The sequence below is a fragment of the Polyodon spathula genome, chromosome 8 (assembly GCF_017654505.1).
Source record: "Polyodon spathula isolate WHYD16114869_AA chromosome 8, ASM1765450v1, whole genome shotgun sequence".
Taxonomy (NCBI): Eukaryota; Metazoa; Chordata; class Actinopteri; order Acipenseriformes; family Polyodontidae; genus Polyodon; species Polyodon spathula.
The window spans coordinates 31,847,133-31,870,767 of NC_054541.1; the positions used below are offsets into that span (position 1 = coordinate 31,847,133).

Below are 23,635 nucleotides of genomic sequence, written 5' to 3' on the forward strand. Positions count from 1 at the left end.
TCTGTCAATGTAGACTAAAGACCCTTTCACACTGACACTCCTACCCGGGTTCTGACTACCCTGGTCACAATCGAACCAGCGATCTCCAGGCTATAGGGCGCATCCTGCACTCTACGTGGAGGGCCTTTACTGGATGCCCCACTCGGGAACCCTATTAATCAATTTCTAATCATAAATATACTTGAAGCTTCTGGATCATGTTCGTTTAGTTACTATATTTTATGCGTGGTCTGCCACAACTATTACACAGTTCGTATTTGTAAAGAAAGTAATGACAATATTACCGTTGTTAAAAACCACACATTCAAAATGTTAGATGTTTACAATAACGTATTCTACATCATATAAAAAGTAGTAGAACGTGCAGAAAAAAATGTATTAAAGGCAACTGTATGACAAATAATAATACTTTTAAAAGCCTATATACATGTTTTGTTATGGTTTTGCATTTAAATGTTTTAAAAAACAAACAAATTAAAAGGCATTCTGAGGACTCCAGAAGGACAACACTGATTACTTCAGTTTGGTGCCGCCCTCGTATTGAAGCCGCAGTTATATATTAGCTTTACAATAAAGACCGCCCTCGAATAAACACCAGCATCAATAAAGAAACATAATTTTTTTTTCTCATCCTACTAAAAACACACACACACAGTAAACAAATAAACGCACAACAATAACTAAGTACATGTAACGCCCCTTAAAAGGCGGGAACCTCATTCTAGCACGTAAATTAAAAACTAATGTACACATACATAAATATTAAGCATATTTTATTATGAAAGTACAGCTGTGAATGAAAACGCAAGGTAAACTACGTACAGAACAGCTGTCCCTCTTAAGTTCTTATAGGTGGTTTTGTTGTTTTTTGTTCAATTGTAATTCCCGTACTCAACCCCGTACAAATAAAAACAACGTGCTTACTATCTATGAGAAGGTTTAGTTTCGGTTTCTCTTGCAGAGAAATTACAAACAAGCAAGTTAAAATGAGAAAACAAAAAAACTGAGTAGGATATACTATAGTTTTTACAGAAATCAAACTGATATTCTGAGATAATTTTTGGTGCAGAAAAAACATCTACGTCACACTCTTGGATTTCATTGTCACATCAGCATTGTCCCGCCCCTTAACAACCAATACACACTCCTGATTCGCTGGTACAGTACTCCCCTGACCTTCCAACTCCCACCTAATAGGCTCTCGGTAACTGTGACCGATAAATGTACCCTATTACAGAAAATAAGCAACCGCGCTACTTCTAAAATGTCATAAATCATATAATAAAACTTTTCATCGTTTGAAAATCGTAGTATTATTAATGAAGGCCGCCCTCTTTTAAACGCAGCAGTCATTTTGATCAATTTAAAATAAACGCCGCGGCGCCAAATTGAAGTAAGCGGTATGCACCTCAACACGGACATTGGCTTGACCCACGGCCTGCACTATTATCAGCGATGTATATCCAACAGAAGATTAATTAAAAAAACATTAATTAAACTTAAGCTAGGTAGTTATGTTAGTATGTTTTTATTCTCTATTAATTCAATTATATTCATTGAAAAAGGCAAGAGAGAACGAGATCGTTATTATTTGTTTTTGGTTTAATATAGCAGGCTAATGAAGTAAGCTACAATATATATTATTTTTCATTAAAAGTTGGCGTTATTCTTTGTTGAAATTAATGCTCAGCTTTCAGATTTTGTTGTGTACTACTCATTTAATCTGCACAAGTAGTGTAAGAAGTTGCTTGTATCGTTCATTATGTTTTTTCAAATCAAGTAAGCTTATTTGTGTATTAAAAAAAAAAAAAATACAGTGTCATGTTACTTAAAGGCACTCAAGCTAAAATCGTAAAGTAATTTAAAGTAAGCTATAAACGTGGCAGCGGACTGTCTCTCTTTAGCGCATGCAAGATACAATTGAATTGACAATTTAAAAAAATAAGCATTTTGTGAGATTTTTAACTAGAGGTACCGGGGCTGTGCCCCGGCACAAATTAAGCACTTCTAGTACAGCTTCTGTGTCTTGTTAGTATGCATACATGAATGTTGTTTACTGAGGAATGCTGTCATTTTATAATTTCACTTTCACATATAGCCTACAGAAAGTTGGAAACCTCTAAAGCAAGTCTGTAGTTAATAATTATTTCATGTAGGAGGGAAACAGCCAGTGCTAAAATGCACATTTTTCCAATTACGTCTCCATGGTGATATTTAAATTTAGATAACACACATGTTTAACTGGTTAAAGTGTACGTTAGTGCTTAATGAAAGCTTGGTATTTTGTAATTTTAAATTAAAAGAAATTACGGTAACTCTTTAGATTGGGTGGCATAAATGAACATTAAATAGATATGCAATTGCATATTAAATTAATGTTAAATTAATATTTAATAAATATGCAATAACTAATTTCTTGCTAAATGTTAACCAAATGTCGACTGAACATGTAACTGCATATCACGTCCATTTATATTACGTTTTGTTACCCTTGAAAATATGTAATAATTTCCCATTGTTTACATGTTTTTAATTGAAAATACAGCTAATCTGACTTAAAAGTTAATGGAAAGTAACAAGGAATTATTGAACATAAATTTAACATCAAATGCATATCTATTAAATATTAATTTAACATTAATTTAATATGAAATTGCATATCTATTTAATATTAATTTATGCCACGCAATATAAAGCGTTACCGAAATTTCTCATGTTAAAAATAAATAATAAAGACTATTTTAAAGGTGCAGATTTCCATAAAGTTACAAACACTGTTTTCTTTATATATTTAAGAATGCTGTTAACGTATATGGCCATCCTATAAATATCATGGTGTTTCATCTATAATGTTAAATACAGTGCTCCCTCACTATAACGCGGGTCTCGGGGAACACAATATGAGCATTATAACCAAAGAGTGTTATAGACTGGGGAGGGGGTCTGGAGCGCCGTGGGACACATAACAATAGACATCTGTCTAAAATACAAAATAAAATAACTCCCTCTCTATAATGTAATATAGTGAAGGCAAAAATTTGGTATCCGTGAATTAACCATGCATAAAGCACCATGTAATCAATGCTATACTTAAAAATAAAACAGGTAACATTCCCACTCATGGATCATTTTAATTGGCAGTTTTTAAACTATAAATAGCCTGGCTAAACAGCGGTCAGGAGTTCAGTTTGAAGTGACAGACAAGCAAACCAAGTGCGAGAAGAAGGGCGGGTCGTGCGAGGGGAAAAGGGAATGGGGTCACCCCAGGTTCGGGTGCCGGAGCAGGCCTGAAGCGAAGCTCAAGCGTCTTGTCACCCGGGAAAATGCTGCAGCTCCTCTCCAACTTGGTTACGGTGAATACTGGCATTTATATTTTTCTTGCAGATTTCTTATGTGGTATATAAACCGCTGTGATTGGTTTCATGCAAATGCTTTTTTTTCATCCATTTAATTTTATTTTTATTTAGTGTGCGCAATTATTTTACCCCTGATTTTCTCCCCAATTTGGAATGTCCAATAATTTTTTCCCCTCAGAAATTCCTTTACACAGTTTAGGAGAACCAAAGGTTCAGTGGACATCCTCCAATCCCATGACCAAGCTAGCTTCCTTTTTTACACTCAGGAAATCAAGAGCCAATGCCAGCAAGCTACTGGCCTCTGGAGGACAAAGGCCAGCCCTGCATATGTCTGCCTCCTTAACCCACAGGAGTGTTAGATCCAATGCAACACTCTTCAGAATCCCCAATGAAGACTGGTGACCGCACACAGACAGGACGCAAACCTGCACTGTATAACTAACCGTGCCTGCACACCACATGGCTACATGATATGACAGTGCCCCTCTACCTTCCTCCATCCAATGGTTTGAGCACAAATCTTAGTTTGAACAATCACAACCTTCAATGGAAACATTAAAAGCTCCGCTAAACTGGTGTAAAGCAAAAAAAGCATTTATATTGCAATAAGGATAGTAAAATAAAGTATAATAATAAAGCAGAATGTTTTAAATAGATGCTCTGTAAATTCCCTCTCGAGGGGTTGTAGTTAGAAATTCAATCCAATTCTACCAATTATATAAGAGGCAAGCATTTTTTTAAAAATCACTTTTTCATTGCTATCACTGAAAATAATTTGAACCTCAGAAATGTAGCCAAATGAAACCACGCTGGAATTCTATAATTAAGTGTGCTTTATATCCACAATGGTTTTCACAGGCACTACAGCAAATTTACATGTTCAAAGAACATTTGACATACTTTTGAATTTTTTAATGGGCCTTTTTTCATTGCAATTAGTGAAGAAAAATGTGCTGTGAGCGTTCCTTGAACATGTTCCAATGCTGTGTTTCCAGCTCCCATTATCCCTACTTCAAGAGGTCACATGAAGGATGCAGAAACATGAAAGCATGTGAGTCATAGGAGAAGCAGCTATAGAAGAGCAGCCAAATAGTGGAGGAGTTGCAGTGGCTTCTGGGAAGTTTTAGATATTCCTATAAGATTATGCCTTCGTTAGTCACCATAACCTGGTATCCTAAAGAACATGTGCTACTGAATGTCCAAACCAATTTGCATCACAACTGGATAAATGGTTCTCAAGCTAGAAATGTAAGTGACATGTGTGTATATATATGTATGGGAGCCTCCACTATATCTTGGTCTACACAGTCTAACTACTGTATATTACAAAAGAAAAAAACTGGCAGATCATAGAAAATGCTAAAATGAAAACTACTAATCGGGATCATCAATTGATCTCGTCACCCCCTTCAATCCTAAACACACAGATTATTCCACAACATGCGCATCAATAATGTGATTATTACACAGCTAGGCAGTAAATTGAAAAGAACTGTATCACTGATAGATGCAGAGATTAAAAACAATGTGTCTCTGAAGTGGTTAATGTTCACTAAACACCACTGGTAATTGAACTTTACTGAGAGAATCACAGAATTCAACTATAACTATAGCAAAGCATGTGGCCTGTAACATGTATCTCCATTGTTTAAAACACTGCATCAGGGGTTAGTATTTACAGGACAACACTGGTAATGCGACTTAAGAACATTAAAGAATACAGTCTCTGTCTCTATGCAGCTGTAATTTAAAGTCACTTGATCTCAATATATATTATATATATATATATAGTAACTATAATTGCTTAATAAATACAAGACATTTTAAACTACTTTTTTGATTGCATTGGTTGACTATATTTGGTATAGAGCAAAAGTAAACTTAAAAGAGTTGCCATTTTCACATGCAATGAGTGCGCTAGTAGATAGCAGTATTTGTGTTCAGCTATCAAATTGCATCCTACATTTCCATAGCCCATATGTACATATCCTACCCAGAAGTCCATTTGTATTTGTATTTCACACTGAGTAGTAGACAACACAACCCTTCCTATATCAAGCCTTGAGCTAAACTAGTTTTTTTTTTTTGTTTTGTTTTAACCAAACTCTGACCTCAGGTCTTGACTGTGTTCTAGGACCACTATATGAATGTCATATAAATATAAATTCTCTTATTGCTTAATACCAATTGTTAATTGTTTTATTAGTAATTATCACCTGCACCTGGTATTCATTGTAAATTATAGCCAGGTGCAGGGTATTTAAAGAAAGCAGCCAGTCTGTTCTGGGCTGCTGGTGTGTGTAGGAGCCTGACTGTGCTGGAGTGTGTACAGCTCTAATTAGAGAAGAAAGGTGGTGTGAGAAACTGTGTTTGATTTGTTTTGCAACTGGTAAACAAGCTTACCTGTCTGGTGATTAGAGAAGGTTCCAGCCTGTGTTAGGTACTGCTCAAAGAGCTAGGTTTGTTTTTCGTTTTGTTTTTGTTATTGTTTATTAAATATAGCACGCAAGCGCTTTGAAAAATCAAGTTGTGTGTGAGACTGGGTCATTAAAGTGCTAAAAAAGAACCCGAAGGACTAAAATCCTTCACTAATATATATATAAAAAGCTTCTAGTTGATTGCAGTGTCCACATTGCAACAAATCAGTTTTTAAGGCAAGCCTCACCCAAGTCAGTTGAACTATTGTAGCATTCCTCATTATTGCCCTTCAAACTTACAAAAGGCAGATTTCCTGAAAAATCACTATATATATATATATATATATATATATATATATATATATATATATATATATATATATATATATATATATATATATATATATAGTAACCTTCCAGAACACTTTTTGACAAAGGTGTATTTTTCAATCTACTATTAGACCACAGAATGTGGATGAACATAATTTGAAACAGGCCGTCACGAGGTTCAGAGTTTTAGGAAGTCAATGTACATGAGATGATGCAGTTGGTTTGTCACATAATCTTAACCTCACTCATTATGTCAAAAGCATGATTTATGCACACTCCACCATGATTTCATGATAGACAGTTGGTACTTCACAATCAACAGCAAGCGAAGCCTGTGTTACTGCTTTGAGTACAGAACAGGTGATAACCAGAGTATAATTAATGTCCCAGATTGCCATTGATGTTCCCTTGTGGTCGTAATACAACTAGTTGCATGTCTAGGGTTGTCTCTGTCAGATTTATTACCTTGGAGTAAGAGTTTGTATGCATGATACTTCCTTGTAAATTCAGACACGATGACAGCGTGTCAAAACTGAGTATTAAAACTGAATTCATACTGTAGATAAGACAGAGTTAATACAGCAAGATGTCAACATTATTGTGTCTTCTATTTTCCATCAGAAGAACAGCAGATTGAACATACTGTATCATTGAGTTTTTAAGAAATAAATGTTTTCAAGGTTAAAATTTCCCATTATTATTATTATTTATTATTATTATTATTATTATTATTATTATTATTATTATTATTATTATTAACAGATAATCTAAGAAAGAAAATATTTGAAAGCAAGGTGTGCAGGAAATTGACAGCAATTAAGAAATTCCTTTGTTAGAAGCCTCTTTACATTTTATAATCCAGCATTCCTGTTTTGAGATTAGAACACAGATAATGTGATGGAACTTTTTTCTGAGTTCAATCTTGTGAGTTATGGAAGCTGAAACATTGTTTTTCTTTCTTTCCTTTCCATTGGGAAAGTTTAGGTCACACGCTTATAAAGTCTAAAAAGCCATAGGGACTATAGAATTGCTTTAAAATGAGACTGCAGGTACAGTATCTAAAACAGTAGTTGGGAATTATACAGTAAAGATATAGCTATTTCAAACACTTTTTTTCTAAAACTAAAATATGATGTCATTAACACAATACAGTACACTGTTTTATTTACCCTAAAACAACAGTAGATTCAACAAGTCAATCATTGTCTTATAGTACAGTACAGTACAAGAACCTAATGCTGCTTCTTTACTAAGTAATCCTCAGTTCAAAGTCTGACATTTTAAAACATCTGATTAAACAAATCAGTAAATGCAAGCTCTCTGAAATGGCTGGTGTATGAGGTTTGACAGAGCCAGCTGCTGCATTAGGTGATTATGCTATGAACCTTCCCTCTTGATTAAGTAGAGATAAAGGATATAATTTACCTCAAGTGGAGCTTATGCAAACAAAACCATTTAAAATCTCTCAGAAAGCTAAATAGGTTTTGTTTCAAATAGAATATACATAAAAACAGGTGTTTGTTTTCTGTTTGTTGGCTACTTATTAGTGAATTCTGGTAAACATTACCAGCAATAGCTGTCCTCAAACAAAAATGCATAAAGGGTGAGCGTTTGGATATGATCTGATTGAATGATCTGTTTGCTGCACCCCTAACCAATTTGTTTAACAGATTCTAATATTAAGAAACAAAGAATCTAATCCATATAAAAATGTCTTAGAAAGTTACGGTTTAGTTTTTGCTTATTTTACTCGGCTTGTTAGATGAACAGGTATTGATCAGTCATGTAAAAGAAGATGAAAGAATGATATATATATTATATATATATATATATTATATATATATATATATATATATATATATATATATATATATATATTATATATATATATAAAACAAAAGGTGTTTGCTTTGTGAAACCAGGATATGCAAATAAAAATAAGAGATGCCATTTAATATGCCTGGCTGCTCAGTCTGTAAATCTGTAAAGATTTTAAATCAGAAAACTATATTGATATCAACACATCATATCTTATTTTTAGTCCCCTCTTATTGGTTCTGCTAACTGCTCCCCTGTAAGTTATATTTTCAAAACATTTTTAGAATTCTGTTGAAAAAAAAAAGGATATAGATTAGTACGTGGGATCCACATTTATAATTGGATTTCAATTCTTAGCCTACTTTTGTAGTGTTCTGTATTCATAGTGAGACACCAGTGAATTATTAGCTCTCTGGTATAACAAATATTTAATTTCTAGTTTAATCCTATCTTGCGATTAAGTTAGAAAGCTTAAAACTGTCAGAATGCTGAAAGTGAAAATATTGCTAGTTTTTACCACCTGTGAAGAGTAAGATATTGGGCTCTTTTAAAATGAATTATAAAACATATATTGAAAGGTATCATATGTCGTTATGCACATTTTCTCGGAATGTAAAACCTCCTGAAAGAATAATTATTCAGCATTATCAGCAAAGATCTAATCTTATTTCAATTTAAGTGTCATCCAATAAACAATCAGCAGAATTGTGTTTCAAAATGACATCATCACAAATTTTATTGAAGACGTCTTCTCAAACATATGTTAGAAATTAATCATAACAGCAAACGTACACCTCTGAGGAAATGAAAGAGGTTTAGTTGCAAAGTACTTACTCAAACTATAATGTTTTAGTTATAAACAGTAGTTCATGTATTGAAATGATGTGCTGTATATGATTATACCTACCTGACAAGCATTGTACAGCAACTGGTGTTCAAATTTCTTGACTCCCAGAATGTGCTGGAACATTTCATAAAGCTGCTCTTTACTTTGGATCAGTTCTGATACAGCGTTTAAATGCATCCTGGGTAGCTGCTTACGAAGGTCCTCCTCTCCTCTGTAGATCGCGTCAAACTTGGCAATCCAGGCACTCAGGACAGTCTCCTTGCTCAGGCCATCAATTTCAGGAAGGCTGCGCACCCTCTTCTCTATGTTCTTTTTAAAGACTTCTCTGAAGTCATTAGCTGAGCAACCCCCACTTTGAACCAATCTGGCAACACGGTCACTCTTGAGGAACACCTGGATATAAAAAAGAAAGAACATTTGATTTCATGCCAGTTTCTTGTAGACCCTTTCATTAGACATGGCCTAGCATTAAAAGAACATTGTGCTTGGAGCTTGGACCTTAGATTTTTTTTTTTTTTCAGGAGCTCTGCAGCACAGTTGATATAGTTTAACACTTGGGTGGAAACGTAAAAGTTCTTTTTCCAAGTATTGAACAGCTGACACCGTTTTGAATAATGAACCCCCCCCCCCCCACTGTACCTATGCATGCTTTAATGTCATGAATATAATAAATCAAAATGAGCAAATACCACATTTTAATATACGGTAGAGTGGGGAGTGGGGAGTGGGGAGTGGGGCGGGGGGCAGTTTTTATGATGAAGATCTTTCTTTACTAAACATGATTGCTCCTTTTTATTTTCAAAATCACACCATAAACTTATTAACATTGATCTCACTATAAATAAACTCCCTTGAGAAAGATATATTATTAAACAAACCGGGAAGGGAAGCTGGTTCTTTAGAGAAACAAAACACACAATAAAAGTGTTCTTATGCTAAAAAAAAATCCTCAAACTGTAAACAACATAAAAAGTGTTGCATGTCTGCTAGCTCCAGTTGACATTACAGAGAAGAAGCTGATTGAATATTTACTCTATTTATCTGCTGTCACTGTATTCTCCTTAGGGGCCTGGGAATAAAAGAATATATCAACTGGTAAGCAGAGTATAGACTGATGAGACCATCACTGGGGAAACCCATAAAAGGTTCCAATTAAATTGGTCACACTTTACTAACCTACAAAGTGTTGTCGGGTATGAGATGTAAAAACCTGCTATTGTATTCAGTAAGCACAGTGGCAAACAAATGTAATAAGGTACGTCAGGAATATAAATATCTGTTGCCGTGGGTATTATTAACACAATACTGGTGTCGGTATGTTGAGAAAGTAAATAAAGCATAACCAACAGGCATTGAACATTGAAAATGAAACACCAGATTTCTGTATTTTTGTCAAATTGCATTCAGTATCAGTAAGCAGTATCCCATTAAAACTGAACAATAAATAGCCAGCTATGTTTCAGCATGAATATGATACGTAAATGTAAAGCAACATTGTCGGTTTTGATGATTATATATGATATATTTATTGGTTTGGTTATCAAACCAAAAAAAAAGCCTTGCATGTTTTTTGCTCCACCCAAAGTGTAAAACTGAAAATTCTTCGACAGCATAGAGACAATCCCTGTTTTCCACAGCAGACGGATTCCTAGTGTCCCTGTTCATGACGAGAAAGAGTTTAACTGAGTGCATCCTTTCGATATGTTTGATTTGCAGCAGTATGGGTGAAAATAGACTGAATGGCCATGCCCTGCTATATGTCCACAGAAACGTGTCCCAGGAGGAAGTGTTACAACGTTTCCATAGATCAGACTATAGGAGGATTGGCAAACTCTGTTTAAAATAAAGCCTTCTAAATCAGTGTTTTGAATCATGGAATCATAGTCTCAGCAGTCCGATCAGTCTTAGCATTCGTATCAGCAATCTTACCAGTTCCAGCAGTGTCAGCACCAGTCTTACCAGTTCCAGCAGTGTCAGCACCAGTCTTACCAGTTCCAGCAGTGTCAACACCAGTCCCAGCAGTGTTAGCACCAGTCTTACCAGTCCCAGCAGTGTCAGCACCAGTCTTACCAGTTCCAGCAGTGTCAACACCAGTCTTACAAGTCCTAGCAGTTGCAGCACCAGTGTTACCAGTCCCAGCAGTAGCATCAGTGTCAACAGCCTCAGCATTAACTTCCGTACATGTGAACCAAACGCATGTCTCTCAATGAACAGGATATGCAGGGTTTAGTTTTTTTTAGATAAAAATCAGATTTTTGCTTTGGTTAAATTTGTAGCTATGCCCATGTTCACTGTGCTGCTACACTGTTTTAGTTTCATGTACATGTTGTTTTTGGTTCTGTTCTTTTTCTCTTAGTCAGCCTGTCATTGGTCATTAGATCTTCTTATCATCCTTCCACTACATGTGTGCTTGGACTCCCTGTTTTATTCAACTGTACTCACATCTACTTTTCTACCTCCATGTGGCCCTGCACTTCACTTCAATTTTAACAAATATTTTTTAGGAAAAGGTGCTTAATACCCAACATTCAGAATACACAGTTGTTAAATAAATAAATAAATAAATGCAAATAAACAACTGAGAAGTAATGTATTTTGTGTAAAGGAGACCTGCTGACAACACGCTGAGCTTCGTTAAATGGAGTGCTTTCCCAAAGCATATGCAATACATGAAAGCAAATATCAACAAGTAGAAACAGAGCTACTAAAATCCTTCAAAAACTGGTCCCATGACAGAAAATAAATCACCATTTTACACTTATTTTCACTCTGTGCTATAGGTTTGTTTTTCTTCTGTCTAAGGTACAGCACATATGAGCAATATCAAATAACAAATCCATAATAAGGTGTATGACAAAACAGAGGATTGTGTGTATGCATCAAGAACAGGGGTCAACAGCAATGGAACACATTTGATCACATATCGTCATCTCTTACAGTCTACTGCACAAGAACCTTCTTAAGACTGCTCATTGTTGAAAGGAGCAAGAATGTGCCTTGCGCTGTATCTTACTGTGTGTAGAATAGGTCCTCAACCTGATGAAATGCTTCTGGCAGGTGTTATCCACAGTAATTTAATTAGAAGAGACTCTCTATGATGCCAACAGCACAAATATCAAATGCTGAAAATGTGCTAAATTAATGTATCAGTCAGAATTAATACAAAGGGTGTTGTTAAATAGAATTACATGAAGATAATCAAAGCAATGTTTTGCAGTCTGCTTTATTTCTCTTATAATTTCATTTTCTTACAATGTTTCTGTTATTGGTTTAAATTCAATAACCAGATTAATGTAAAGCTATGCTGTGGTTTTAAAGGATTAACTAAACACTGAAAGATGCTTTTAATCTTATTAGAAAATGTCATCCATATTATTGCTAATGAAAGGGGCACCATGGGATTTCCTCCTATCTTGCTGTTACACTTAATTGGGACTTAAAATCCAAGTAAATTATTTATCATCACCAGGGATCAAAGCTTCTCATTTTTTATATTATACATTAATCAGATATAAATGATCCTCTCCGAATTTTTAATTGAAGTTTATATCTGAACATAAAGTAACCCTACAGGTTGATACAATGCGTTAAAGTTAATTAATCCTAAGTCATCTGGGTATCATTCCACCAAAAACATAGGCATTGCAAACCTAATACACTCAGTTATATTTATATAATAAGTAAATAAGAAAACAATGGTAAAAAGTAGATTGGAACAGCTATATATATATATATATATATATATATACATATATATATATATATATATATATATATATATATATACACACACACACACACACACATACCAAGTCAAAGGCTACAACTTGATTTTTTTTTAAATTATTTTTTATTTACAATATTGTTTAACACATTCAATTTAAACCTGAAAATGCTAATATGTCTGCACTTACTGTAGGCCTGGAGTGTAATTGACATTCTTCTAAGTTTAAAAATAAATAAACAATAAATACAGTTTTATTTGGTTAAATACAGTATTTATTCGAAATTTCATTGGGAATAACCCGATAAACCATTCAAATTTGAAACCACCATTACAACGTGTTCGTAATTTGAACTCAAATACTAAGCTGCTTTAAGGGTTTTAAAGGTTAACATCACTGACTTGTTTTAATCAGTCTGTTTCTACTTCTGCTCCTCTTTCAGATCTGTATCATATCTGTGACGGATTAGGGCAGAGCTGGAGCTAATTCAGCTGGCGCTTCACTCAAGCAAGCAGAAAGATGATCGTTTAAGATGCTGTTTGCAGAATACGCAGGCGTTCTTGTTTTGGTAGCGCTACAGTATTTGTATGTTAAATTAAACCATATAAACTACCAATGCTCCAAACACGTGAGCCTGTTTCTACTTGCACTTGCTGATTCAATTTATTCAATCTGTTTTAATCTAGATATATAAAACAGACTGTACACAGACACATACTCCATCATAATGAGGAGTTTGGGCATATTTGACTCATAGACAATTGCATATGCGTATGGAGAGATTAAAGGTTTACACATGGTTAATATACAGCCCATGTAGCTGTAATATGAAGCATATGGTAAAATGTGAAGACAGTCAAGTTGTATTTACATTTCTGTACTTAAATACAATCAATTTGGGTTAAATTTAATACATACAGAATTAAGGCGAATTACAGGATTTAATTTATCGGTAATTTGCAGACTTTGTTTCCAAATTAACCTAATTACTGCTACTGTAGAGCAGTGGTCTCCAACCCTGGTCCTGGAGAGCTGCTGTGGCTGCTGGTTTTCATTTCAACCAATCTCTCAGTTACTTAATTGAACCAATTATTGGCTTAATTAGTCAAGATTAACAGGTGTTCCAGATCTTTAGCCACTGATGATGTAAAGACGCCTATAAAACCTGCTGGGTATGGGCTCTCCAGGACTAGGGTTGGAGACCCCTGCTCTAGAGCATACCCCCAGAAGCTTGGAATTAGGTGCTAATCTTGGTAGCAGAGATGTTGTAACTATAGTACTTTAGAGTGTAATTAATTGTTTATCCTGTTGCGTGCTGATCCTTATCAATTCCATGGCACAGGAAGAGCCGGTACACTGCACAGGGGCCCACACACTCAGGGGGGTGCAGAGGGATACAAAAGTTTGGAAAAAAAAAAATGTAACTGTGATAATATCCTTCACATTTATTTTTGCAGATGTTACAACCTTCATATTCATATCACTGTAGCTACCAGTGCCAGTAATTAAGTTTCTACCATCCCTCGTTTCAACATACACCGCTCAACATATAAAATTGGTTTCCTAACTTTTTTTCTCCCCCCTGCTGCAACTGTCTTTGCATGGAGGCTGGTACTAGGCACTGTTATGAAGGCGCCTCTTTTTCGAACTTCACAACCACTTTAGCTTAGTGTTTGTGTATTGCAAAACAGTTTCCCACTGTCTTCATGGTAGGTTTTCGGGTACTTCAGCAGTCTTTTGCAGTTATATTCTGTGTGCACAACTCACCCTGTAGTTAGACAGAAGCTGTTAACAGGTGCTGCTGGGTACCAAAATAAACTGATGGAAATTACCATGCCTGTAGTTCTGATTGAAAAAATAAAGAAATAAAAGGTTTTTCTATGCGACAGAATTTCTGTGCAGAATTCTTCTGTATGAATTCTGTATTGATTTCTGCAATCGCAGACTCATGGAATCCTAAAAGGACTGGTGATTAAACTTCTTTGCTTCAGATTAAAAATAGTCTAGTGCGGTGCTAGATGTAAATATGCACGCAAAATGCAATTGAAATAGGTGAATAGATCACTTTCTTCTTGCATGTAATCTTTTACTGTTTCATACATGCTCACATTTTGAGAATAAAATATTGGCGTGTGTGTTTATAAACAATGTTACACTATCCAGGGGGGAGGGCGGCAGGGACCTAATCCTTCTACTCCTCTGCCACTGGAACAACTCACTGTGTTAAAAAAATATTAGACCTTTGACTGGAATTTATCCCAATATAATAATACATTGAGAGCAGAAAGAGGTACAAGTATGTCTTGAAACATTTGGAAACACTGCATTGTATGCATCTGATGGCATTCATATTAACATAGAAGAAGAAGAAGAAGAAGAAGAAGAAGAAGAAGAAGAAGAAGAAGAAGAAGAAGAAGAAGAAGAACAGCACTTTCAGAGTTCCATCCCTACATTTTATGTGAGCATAAGTATTGGGACATTTGGCTCACAGATGCTTCTAATTGATCAGATGTTTCCTGTTCCATTGATTGTTCACACATAAAAGAGCTGTGAATGTGTAGTCTCAGTTCTATCCTTTGCTTTTGCCTTTGGAGTCTGCGTTTGGTGTCAGGAGGCATAATCCAACATGAAGACTAGGGAGCTGTCTATGAATGAAAAGCAAGCGATTTGGATGCTAAATGAAAAGAGGAACTCAATTAAAACCATAGCACAAAAGTTGGGCATAGCCAAATCAAAAGTTTGGAATATCCTGAAAAAGAAAGAAACTACTGGTGTCTTCAGCAATCGGCAACGACCAGGTCGGCCAAGGAAAACAACAGCAGTTGATGACAGAACAATGACCAGAGCTGATGATAGATGATAAATGAAAACAACGTCAAACAAGTGTCAGTGAAATCACCAACAACCTCCAGAATGCTGGGATGAAAAACAGAAAGGCCAGATTAGAATTTGCTAAAAAGTACGGAGATGAGCCACTACAGTTCTGAAACAGAGTTTTAATGACAGATGAGATGAAGATTAACCTTTATCAAAGTGATGAGAAGGCAAAAGTGTGGAGAAAAAAGGAACTGCAGATGATCCAAAACATACCACCTCATCTGTGAAGCATGGTGGAGGTAGTGTCATGGCATGGACATGCATGGCTGCCTCTGGAACAGACTCACTCATCTTTATTGATGATGTGACGAATGATGGCAGCAGCAGAATGACTTCAGAAGTTTACAGAAGCATCTTGGCTAACAATGTACAAGGAAATGCCACCAGACAACTTTGGGTGGCGCTTCACAATGCAACAGGAAAATGACCCAAAACATACTGCCAATGCAACCAAGGAGTTCATCAGGGGAAAAAAGTGGAAAGTTTTAGACTGGTCAAGTCAATCTCCTGATTTAAATTTGATTGAACATGCATTTCACTTGTTGAAGAGGAGACTGAAGTCAGAAACTCCCCAAAACAAGCAACAGCTGAAAATGGCTGCAGTAAAGGCTTGGCAAAGCATCTCAAAGGATGATACCAACAGTTTGGTGATGTCAATGGTTTGCAGATTTGCTGCTCTTATTGCATGCAAGGGATTTGTGACTAAATACTAACTTTTATACTTCTTATATTTGCTTTAAGTTGAATTGTCCCAACACTTATGCTCACATAAAATAGGGGGAATGGAACTCTAAAAGTGCTGTTATTCTTAGTTGGTAAAACATGTATGTATTGAAAATGCCAGAAATAAAAGGTGACATTCTGTACTTTTGCCTCATATTCATCTTTTGCTCGTATTTTCATATTGCTTGAGTGTACAGCAAAAATAGCAATTTTGACTTCACTGTCCCAATACTTATGGAGGGCACTGTATTATCGAAATTGCACCAGGGAGCTTGCCATTGTTGCAATGATCTCAAACTATGTCACTGTTTACACATGCCTGCATGCACATTGTGGTTCAAACTTAACTACAAGCATTCACATCCTTGTAGTTAGTGTGTTCATTTTATATATCGTTTTCTTTGTGTGTTTTACTTAACATACTTTTTACTTCACATTATTTTTTTTAACGTTGATCACTGACTTTATTATATTATTTTGCCACACTTTTGGGTTGTGGTGCACACGAGAATAGCTAATTTTTTAAACAGCATGAATAATGAGACTTCAATTGAATAATCTATAAAGTACAATGACTGGTGGAATAGCCGGTCCAAAAAAAAATTGCAACATTTGCTCTTAGTAGAAAATATTTATTAGATTAAAAGATTGGCATGGGAGATTGGCGACCTTCATCAGAATACCAAATTTTAATGAATAATTTAAAGACCTTTAAACTAACAAATATTTTGTACTACGAGTGAGTGTTGTGCTTTTGAACAGACTAGAATACAACTTTAATAGTAGGCTACTTCAAGTTTGTTATAGGTTTAAATATGCAACAACGTAATCTACATTCTCTCTATTTCTCACACACACAGACGCGCACCCCTCCTCCTTGTATTTTGATTAAATTAGCAATACATGCATACAGTGGGGGTTTGAAAGGGATATCGAGTACGAGTGACTGTAGAAATTGATTGCCAGGAGAGCACATACTGCCACACACAGTATCTGCTTTGGCATTAACAAGTTATAACAATTATTTACTTACCAGGTACCTTCAATGAGCGATCATGATAAGAAATGTTACTTATGTCAAAGAGGGGCACAGCCTTTCTCTTCGTCGCTATTATTGCTAGCTTGTTCTTTTGGCTGCTGGCAGCATTCGTCAAGAAAATCGGCCCGTAGCCCCTCAGACACTTCACAAATTGCTTTGTTGGGGACTAAAGTTTTCTGATATGTTAGAAATTTGTCTTTGACGTCGAAAGAATGTCGGCAGATTGAAGAAGCTATTAACAGGGCATCGTAGACCCTCTCACACTTATCAACCATTTTGTCCCCGACAACCTCTTTTTGTCCAAAATTTTAAGAAATTAGTCGCCGACTCCTCAGCTCTTTGGCGATCAGCAAAAATCGTGCAGTGTAAGCCCAGCATAAGGTTCTGGTTCCTGTGCCGACATCGTGCCTGTGTGTGTTGGTGACTGTTACTGCGTCTGTACTTTAAGCCTTCCCAAGTGAGTGGGGTCTTGCTGATCTCGCTGTGACTCATGTCGGCGGTGGAAGGAGCAAGCGGTATAACTAAGGGAAACAAGAAGAAAAGGACGAATGGACTGAACTCTTACAGGATGGTGGACAGGCAGGCCAGAACCCAAGCAAGTAGATAGCAGTCTTTGTGTTTTAGGACTGTTTTATTCATTACCTTTATTTCTTCTAATTGGTTTTATTTATTTTAACTACTTACCTTGTCTTTTTGCATTTGTATTGTAATTGTTCTATACTAGTCCCTAATTCTAGTGCCTTCTAGCGCCCCTGCCTGTAGTAGGGGGTATTAATACTGCACATCAAAAACTGCACTCAGAAGTGGTGATACAATTGGACAACTTGTGTACTACTGTAGCTGAGGCGCCCGTAAGAATAAGTGGGGTTGGGCAGCGGTCAGTTAACTCTTATAGTTGCTAGCCCTATTTATACAGGGTGCTTCAGGACCTATAATAAATTGTAAAAGAATAATACTCCCACTGGTTTTTAGTGTTTTTATTATTTTGATTTAAACTTCCATTGCTCCCTTGTATCCATTGAACAATAAAATAAAAACAAAGACTGTTTATATGTGTTGTTTCCCTCTTACCTAATAATTCCAGTGCCAAATAAAAACAAACCTAAAATCAATTTTAACTTAATCTGAAGGTGGTGCCTTCGGTGGCGTAGTACGGCTACCACTTAATGATATTTTTGTTAACGTTTCGACCTCCCTACACAACGCCTAGAGCATGCTTTCACAGACGTCAAAAGGATTTAAATTTGAATCTCTAGGGCAGTAAACATACCACTGTAATATAGCACAAGATGACGATAAATGAACCCTAATTTTGTAGGAGCCTCCTATTTACATTTCTTTGAGACCTAAAATAACAAACAAGTTGAGGTCTACTAAATTGCAAAACTGTGATGGGAGAGTGATGAGTCAAAGGGGTTTCGGTCTGTGATTCAGCCTCCCGACAGTAGATGGCATCAAACCAACTCGGGACTTCCCTTACCAAGATCTCGTGACCATGGCAAAAGTCATCTTTTTGAGGGGCGGCACCTTGGTGAGTGGCTGAAGTACGAGTATGTAAATTTCAGCCATTGGAGTCAAGTGAATGATAAGGACACTTGTCAGTTGGAGATTGGTGTTCCACTGACTACAGAGGCGGGACGTTGCGTACTAAAGAGAACGTACTACTGTGTTCAGGGTTGGTCCAAAGGAAGAATAGGTGGAGTATCGGGCGGAGGGAGAGATGAAATTTGAGCAGCGGGGTTTTTGAATTGGGAAGTGAAAATTTTACTAATATTTCCTTTGTCTTTTTTTGTTTATGTCCGGGGACGCCGAGAAGACGATTAAGGACATTTTTCACTACCTGTTTTTGGGATTATTACTCCAGCACCCCCTCCCTCACGCCATTTTGTTTTCTTTGCTATTTGTTTTATTTTGTGTAGAGAAAATAATAATAAATCAATTTATTTCTTTACACACAAATTACTGTCTGTACATTCCATTAATACACTCTCACCTCACAGGGAGTTATTTTTCCTATTTCAGTGGGGATCTTAACTACCCTGAAAGAATAGAAAAATCAGTATCCTGTGTACAGAAAGTGTTAAACCATCCAACATATTCCTCTCACAGACATGTTGTGCAGAACATCATGAAACCTAAGAAAGAATTAAACAAATTCATAACATGTCAAGAAGCAATGATGTTATCTGTCATCATCTCATTAGCCAAAAAAGTGCTTCTATTTAATAAAACATGTGAAAATGTATTTTCAGAAATGAATGAACTGTCTGATAGACACTTTTGTTAGGAAATTTTCAAAGAATACACACTTGCAGTGGCAAAAAAGCATTCTGCTGACAGGTGTCTCAGTCTGAGCCAGTCATTCTCTAAAGCCGTGACAACTATACAGAAAAGAAGAATCAGGCTCAACAATATGAGACTTGCACAGATCAATGTGGATTTCATGCTTCACTTCACTTCTCCTCAGAAAGCCAGTTTTTATTTTTTGCCTTGAATTCATTGACCTTTCAAGTTGTACATTCCCTGACTTGCTTCTCAGACATTCAACCAGATGAAAATCTGCAAGAAATTACATAGTGGATAGTTCATTCAATCACTTTCCGCATGTAAAAAAGAACCAAATAATTCTCCAAAGAACCAATAATAATGACTGCATCATGAAATAGGAATAATCAATCATCAAGTTACTTCAATATATTTGCTCAATTTTTGAACTAGAACATAGAATATCAACACTGCATTCAATGCAGCACAAGTTGAATATCTGCTTAATATTCAAAATCATAGCTTCACAGGATCTGTCTTCTTCAGTAATTAATACATTGCAAATTCTAGACACAAACTGGCTACCTCACAGTCCCCCAAGTATACTTGTTGACCTCAGTAGAATCAGATCCCTTTGTATGAGTAAGTACCAACCTTCAGTGAAATGACAACATCTTGTCATACTCGGGATCAGTGTAATGTGCAACACCGGAGTGTCACATTACACACCCGAACCTGATTACAAAGGAAAGTGTTCAAACTATTTCATTATGAAAATATATCCTGGGAATAATTATGGAAACACCAATACTATAATATGTGGTTTATACAGAAAAGTGTAAGCACCTGTTCAGTTCTCCTTGTGTTGCATGCTAGAATATATTGAATATGTTAAATATATTTAACAGTTATTTAACAGTGTATGTAAATGTAGAAATGTGTGGCATTCTGTACAGTAGGATACACAGGTTCCTTTATATATCCCCACATTTAATTTCACAAGGTACTGGACAATGAGTACATTTAACAACACAGTTAACAAGCCACAGTTAACAACTTCTGAAAAATAGCGCACAATTCTTGAGTGAGTCATATTTTCTTATGAAATGTTATCTTTGTTGTTCTGACCCAAATAAGATATTTTTTCAAAATGTTCAACTGCATAAAAATAGTATGGTAGCAGCTATGTGAAATATTTAGAAAATTGAGTTTAAAACTATTAAATAAGAAACAGGATAATAAAACATTCTGATACAGCACTTTGAAAAGCGTTTCATGAAGACCACGTTGGCTCTGTTAAACCCTCAAGAATTTGTACCTGGAGAGCAAATTATAAGACTTTTCTTTGCTACTTTTTTTTTTAATGGCCACAGCAGACCGCAATGGAGGATAACAAACAGAAAATGACTAAACCTTGCATGACAAAAATACATTGCCTGTTGAATAATCTTGTCAGCAAAAGGTTTTGAAACAGGACTGCATGTGGGTGGCTTTGTGAATGAAATTAGAAGTTGAAACAATCTATTCCATTTTATAGCAACATTACATATGCAATTAACAACAAAAAAAGATTGAACAAATGTTTAAAATCATAAAATATCAATAGTGTACCAGCTATAGTTCACACCCAATGTAGAACTGTTCAGCTATTTTAATAACCCTGTGGGATAACTAAGGATGATAGACTGATTGTCTCTGCATTAGGATGGCTACCATGTTATGTTCAACACAATTCCAAACTTTAGCCTTTTATCTCCTGCATAAATATCATGAACACCATCAACACTCCTTCTAGTTCTAGAAAGGGATTACTTTTTTGGAGATCTAACCCAAGTCCCCCAAACCCAACAGGAGCACACCATGCAGCAGCTTCATGCTCTCCATTAATATCAGGTACATAACGAATGTAGGTAAGCGTTACATGTGAGCTAGAGAGCCTGGGATATCTATTTTTGTCAGAACTCTGATTCCTAATGTGGCAGAGCACAGCTCTGCTCTTTAGAAATTGGCAGGGATGGGGTTAAATTCCCCTACCTGCCTTGGTTCATTGTGTTCAGGTGGCTGGGGTTGATTAGATGATTAGTTTAATTAACGATCAATCAGCGCCCAGCCACCTGAACACAATGAACCAAGGCAGGTAGGGGAATTTAACCCCATCCCTGCCAATTTCTAAAGAGCAGAGCTGTGCTCTGCCACACTAATGATCTCACAGAAGAGAAATCTCACTCAAACCAGTCAAATTGCTATGCACTCCCTGGAATCATACATGCACTGTATAAGACAAATTCACTGCCCCTAGTTTAAGGAGTCTTTCCATCTGGATTATGGATCCATTATGACCCCTGCAAAATAAATAATCCTTCTGATAAAAGATAAAAAGTTCTAAAATAGAGGTCTGAAATAGAGCCTGTAGCTGAAAAGCACCCTTTAGGTCTTCAATGAGATCGAATTAGTGACACTCTTTACCTCAGTAGCAATCCTGCTGGGGTTTTCCTTATCACCTGATTGACATAATTACGTAAAGTGAAATGAGGTTTGCGAAAAATCAGGTTTGTACGTTAATCCCACTAATCTTAATGTCCCTCTTCAGGTAATCTCTTCGGTTGAAAGCATAAATGTAAATAAACATTCCTGGTATTGTTTAAATTTGCTGTATTGTCATAATTTCTTTTTTTCCTTTTTTTCTCATCACATAAACCTTGATTTGTAAAAGCAGAATAGAAAACAAAACATTTCAGAAAAATAATTATCACTGTAAACACCAGCTTCCCAGAACAGCTCTCACTGTTGCAATCAGATTTCCATGAAGAATACTTTACTCTGTCCTCATGGGGGTCGGAAATGCAGCATTCTGTTATTCTGATTTAATTTTTTTTTATTATTGTTGAAGTGCTAACAATTGAAAAGTGTTTATTTCAAGTTGGACACTAGAGTACAGTCAACACTGCAGACATTAAAAAGAAAAGCTGTTGTTGGGGTCTGTAGTTTAATTAGGTTGGTGGACAAAAAGCCTCTGAACAGGCAAAAAACTTTTTTTTTTTCCTGCTTCCTAGAGGTACTGAAATCATCCTGAAAGACAAGAAACCAAGGAAGAACAGTTTCCTTGCTACAACTCAATTTCTTATACATGAACAATGTATTTCTATATAGAGAAAAAAAAAAATATATAAAATATATATATATATACACACACACACACACATTTTTTTTCTCTGTATTACTATATCTCTCCTAGTCTGCTGATCTTTGCTATGAGGAATTAACGCATTAACTTGAAATGAGGTGACATTGTCCGAAGGAGAATGAGACAGTAACATCTTAGCACAAAAAACCTGGTAGCTTATTGCTTGCGGTTATTTCTTTGAAAATAAATTGCTTCCTAAGCTAGTTTATCTCTGCAACCCAGACAAAGGTATTTTACATTTCAAAGCAGTACAGCAGTAATGTGTGTTGATTGATTAGTTACCAGCTGAAAGTCTTGCAAGCAATACATCACATTGTAAATGTTTTTACAAGGTCTAAACACGTTTGTTTAACTTACAGGAAGGAGGTGGGGAAAAATTAGGCTTCACGTGGATACATTACCTAGACATTTGAGCACCTGACGGCAGATGTTGGGTCTCTATTTTTGTAGAAATATTAAATCACCTGTAATGCCTTTGATGCCTACAATAACTGAGGTCAGCAGAACCAACCGAAATACCAACTGGAGTTCTGTGGTAGCTTCCATGAGCAACATCCGCCTCACAAACACAAATAAATATTTGTTTTAAATGTACTTGCCTCATAATAACTTCGAATCGCATTGCAAAAAGCTTCATCTGCCACAATCTGGGTCTCTCCGCTCAAAAAGGCCTGGAAACGCTCTTTAACTGTCTGTAGCTGTTGCCTGTTTAGCTGTAAGAAAAAAAAAAAGAACACAAATCTATTAGGGTACAGAAAAAAAATCAGTCCTTCCACTCAACTAATTAATTCAGAATATTCATTGAAACTGCAGTCCAAAAAATGGCATAACAGAATTTATAAACGAAAGGAGGCCATTTGGGAGCTGACTGACCTTAAAACTTTGTCAAGTAAAAACAATGATGGTCCAGAATGAAAATCCACCTTTTACTGTCTTTAAATGCCTTACGGCCAAGTTTGATCCAGCAGCTTCACAAGACAACCTGAAATTTTCTGCATTTCGTAAAGATAAAAGGTAAAAGCTCTTGATTTCCAAAGAAACTGTTTAGGAAACA

The 23,635-nt window shown here is 35.9% G+C and overlaps 1 protein-coding gene across 1 annotated transcript in view; it reads right to left on the minus strand.

The window, feature by feature from the left end:
* cadps2 (Ca++-dependent secretion activator 2) overlaps positions 1-23,635 on the minus strand; it is a 141,000-nt gene that overhangs the window by 103,138 nt on the left and 14,227 nt on the right. The window contains exons 2-3 of the mRNA XM_041256302.1: positions 23,181-23,294; positions 8,829-9,161 (exon numbers count right to left, since the gene is read on the minus strand). Coding sequence (XP_041112236.1) covers positions 8,829-9,161; positions 23,181-23,294 — 447 coding nt within the window. The remainder of the gene's footprint in view (positions 1-8,828; positions 9,162-23,180; positions 23,295-23,635) is intronic.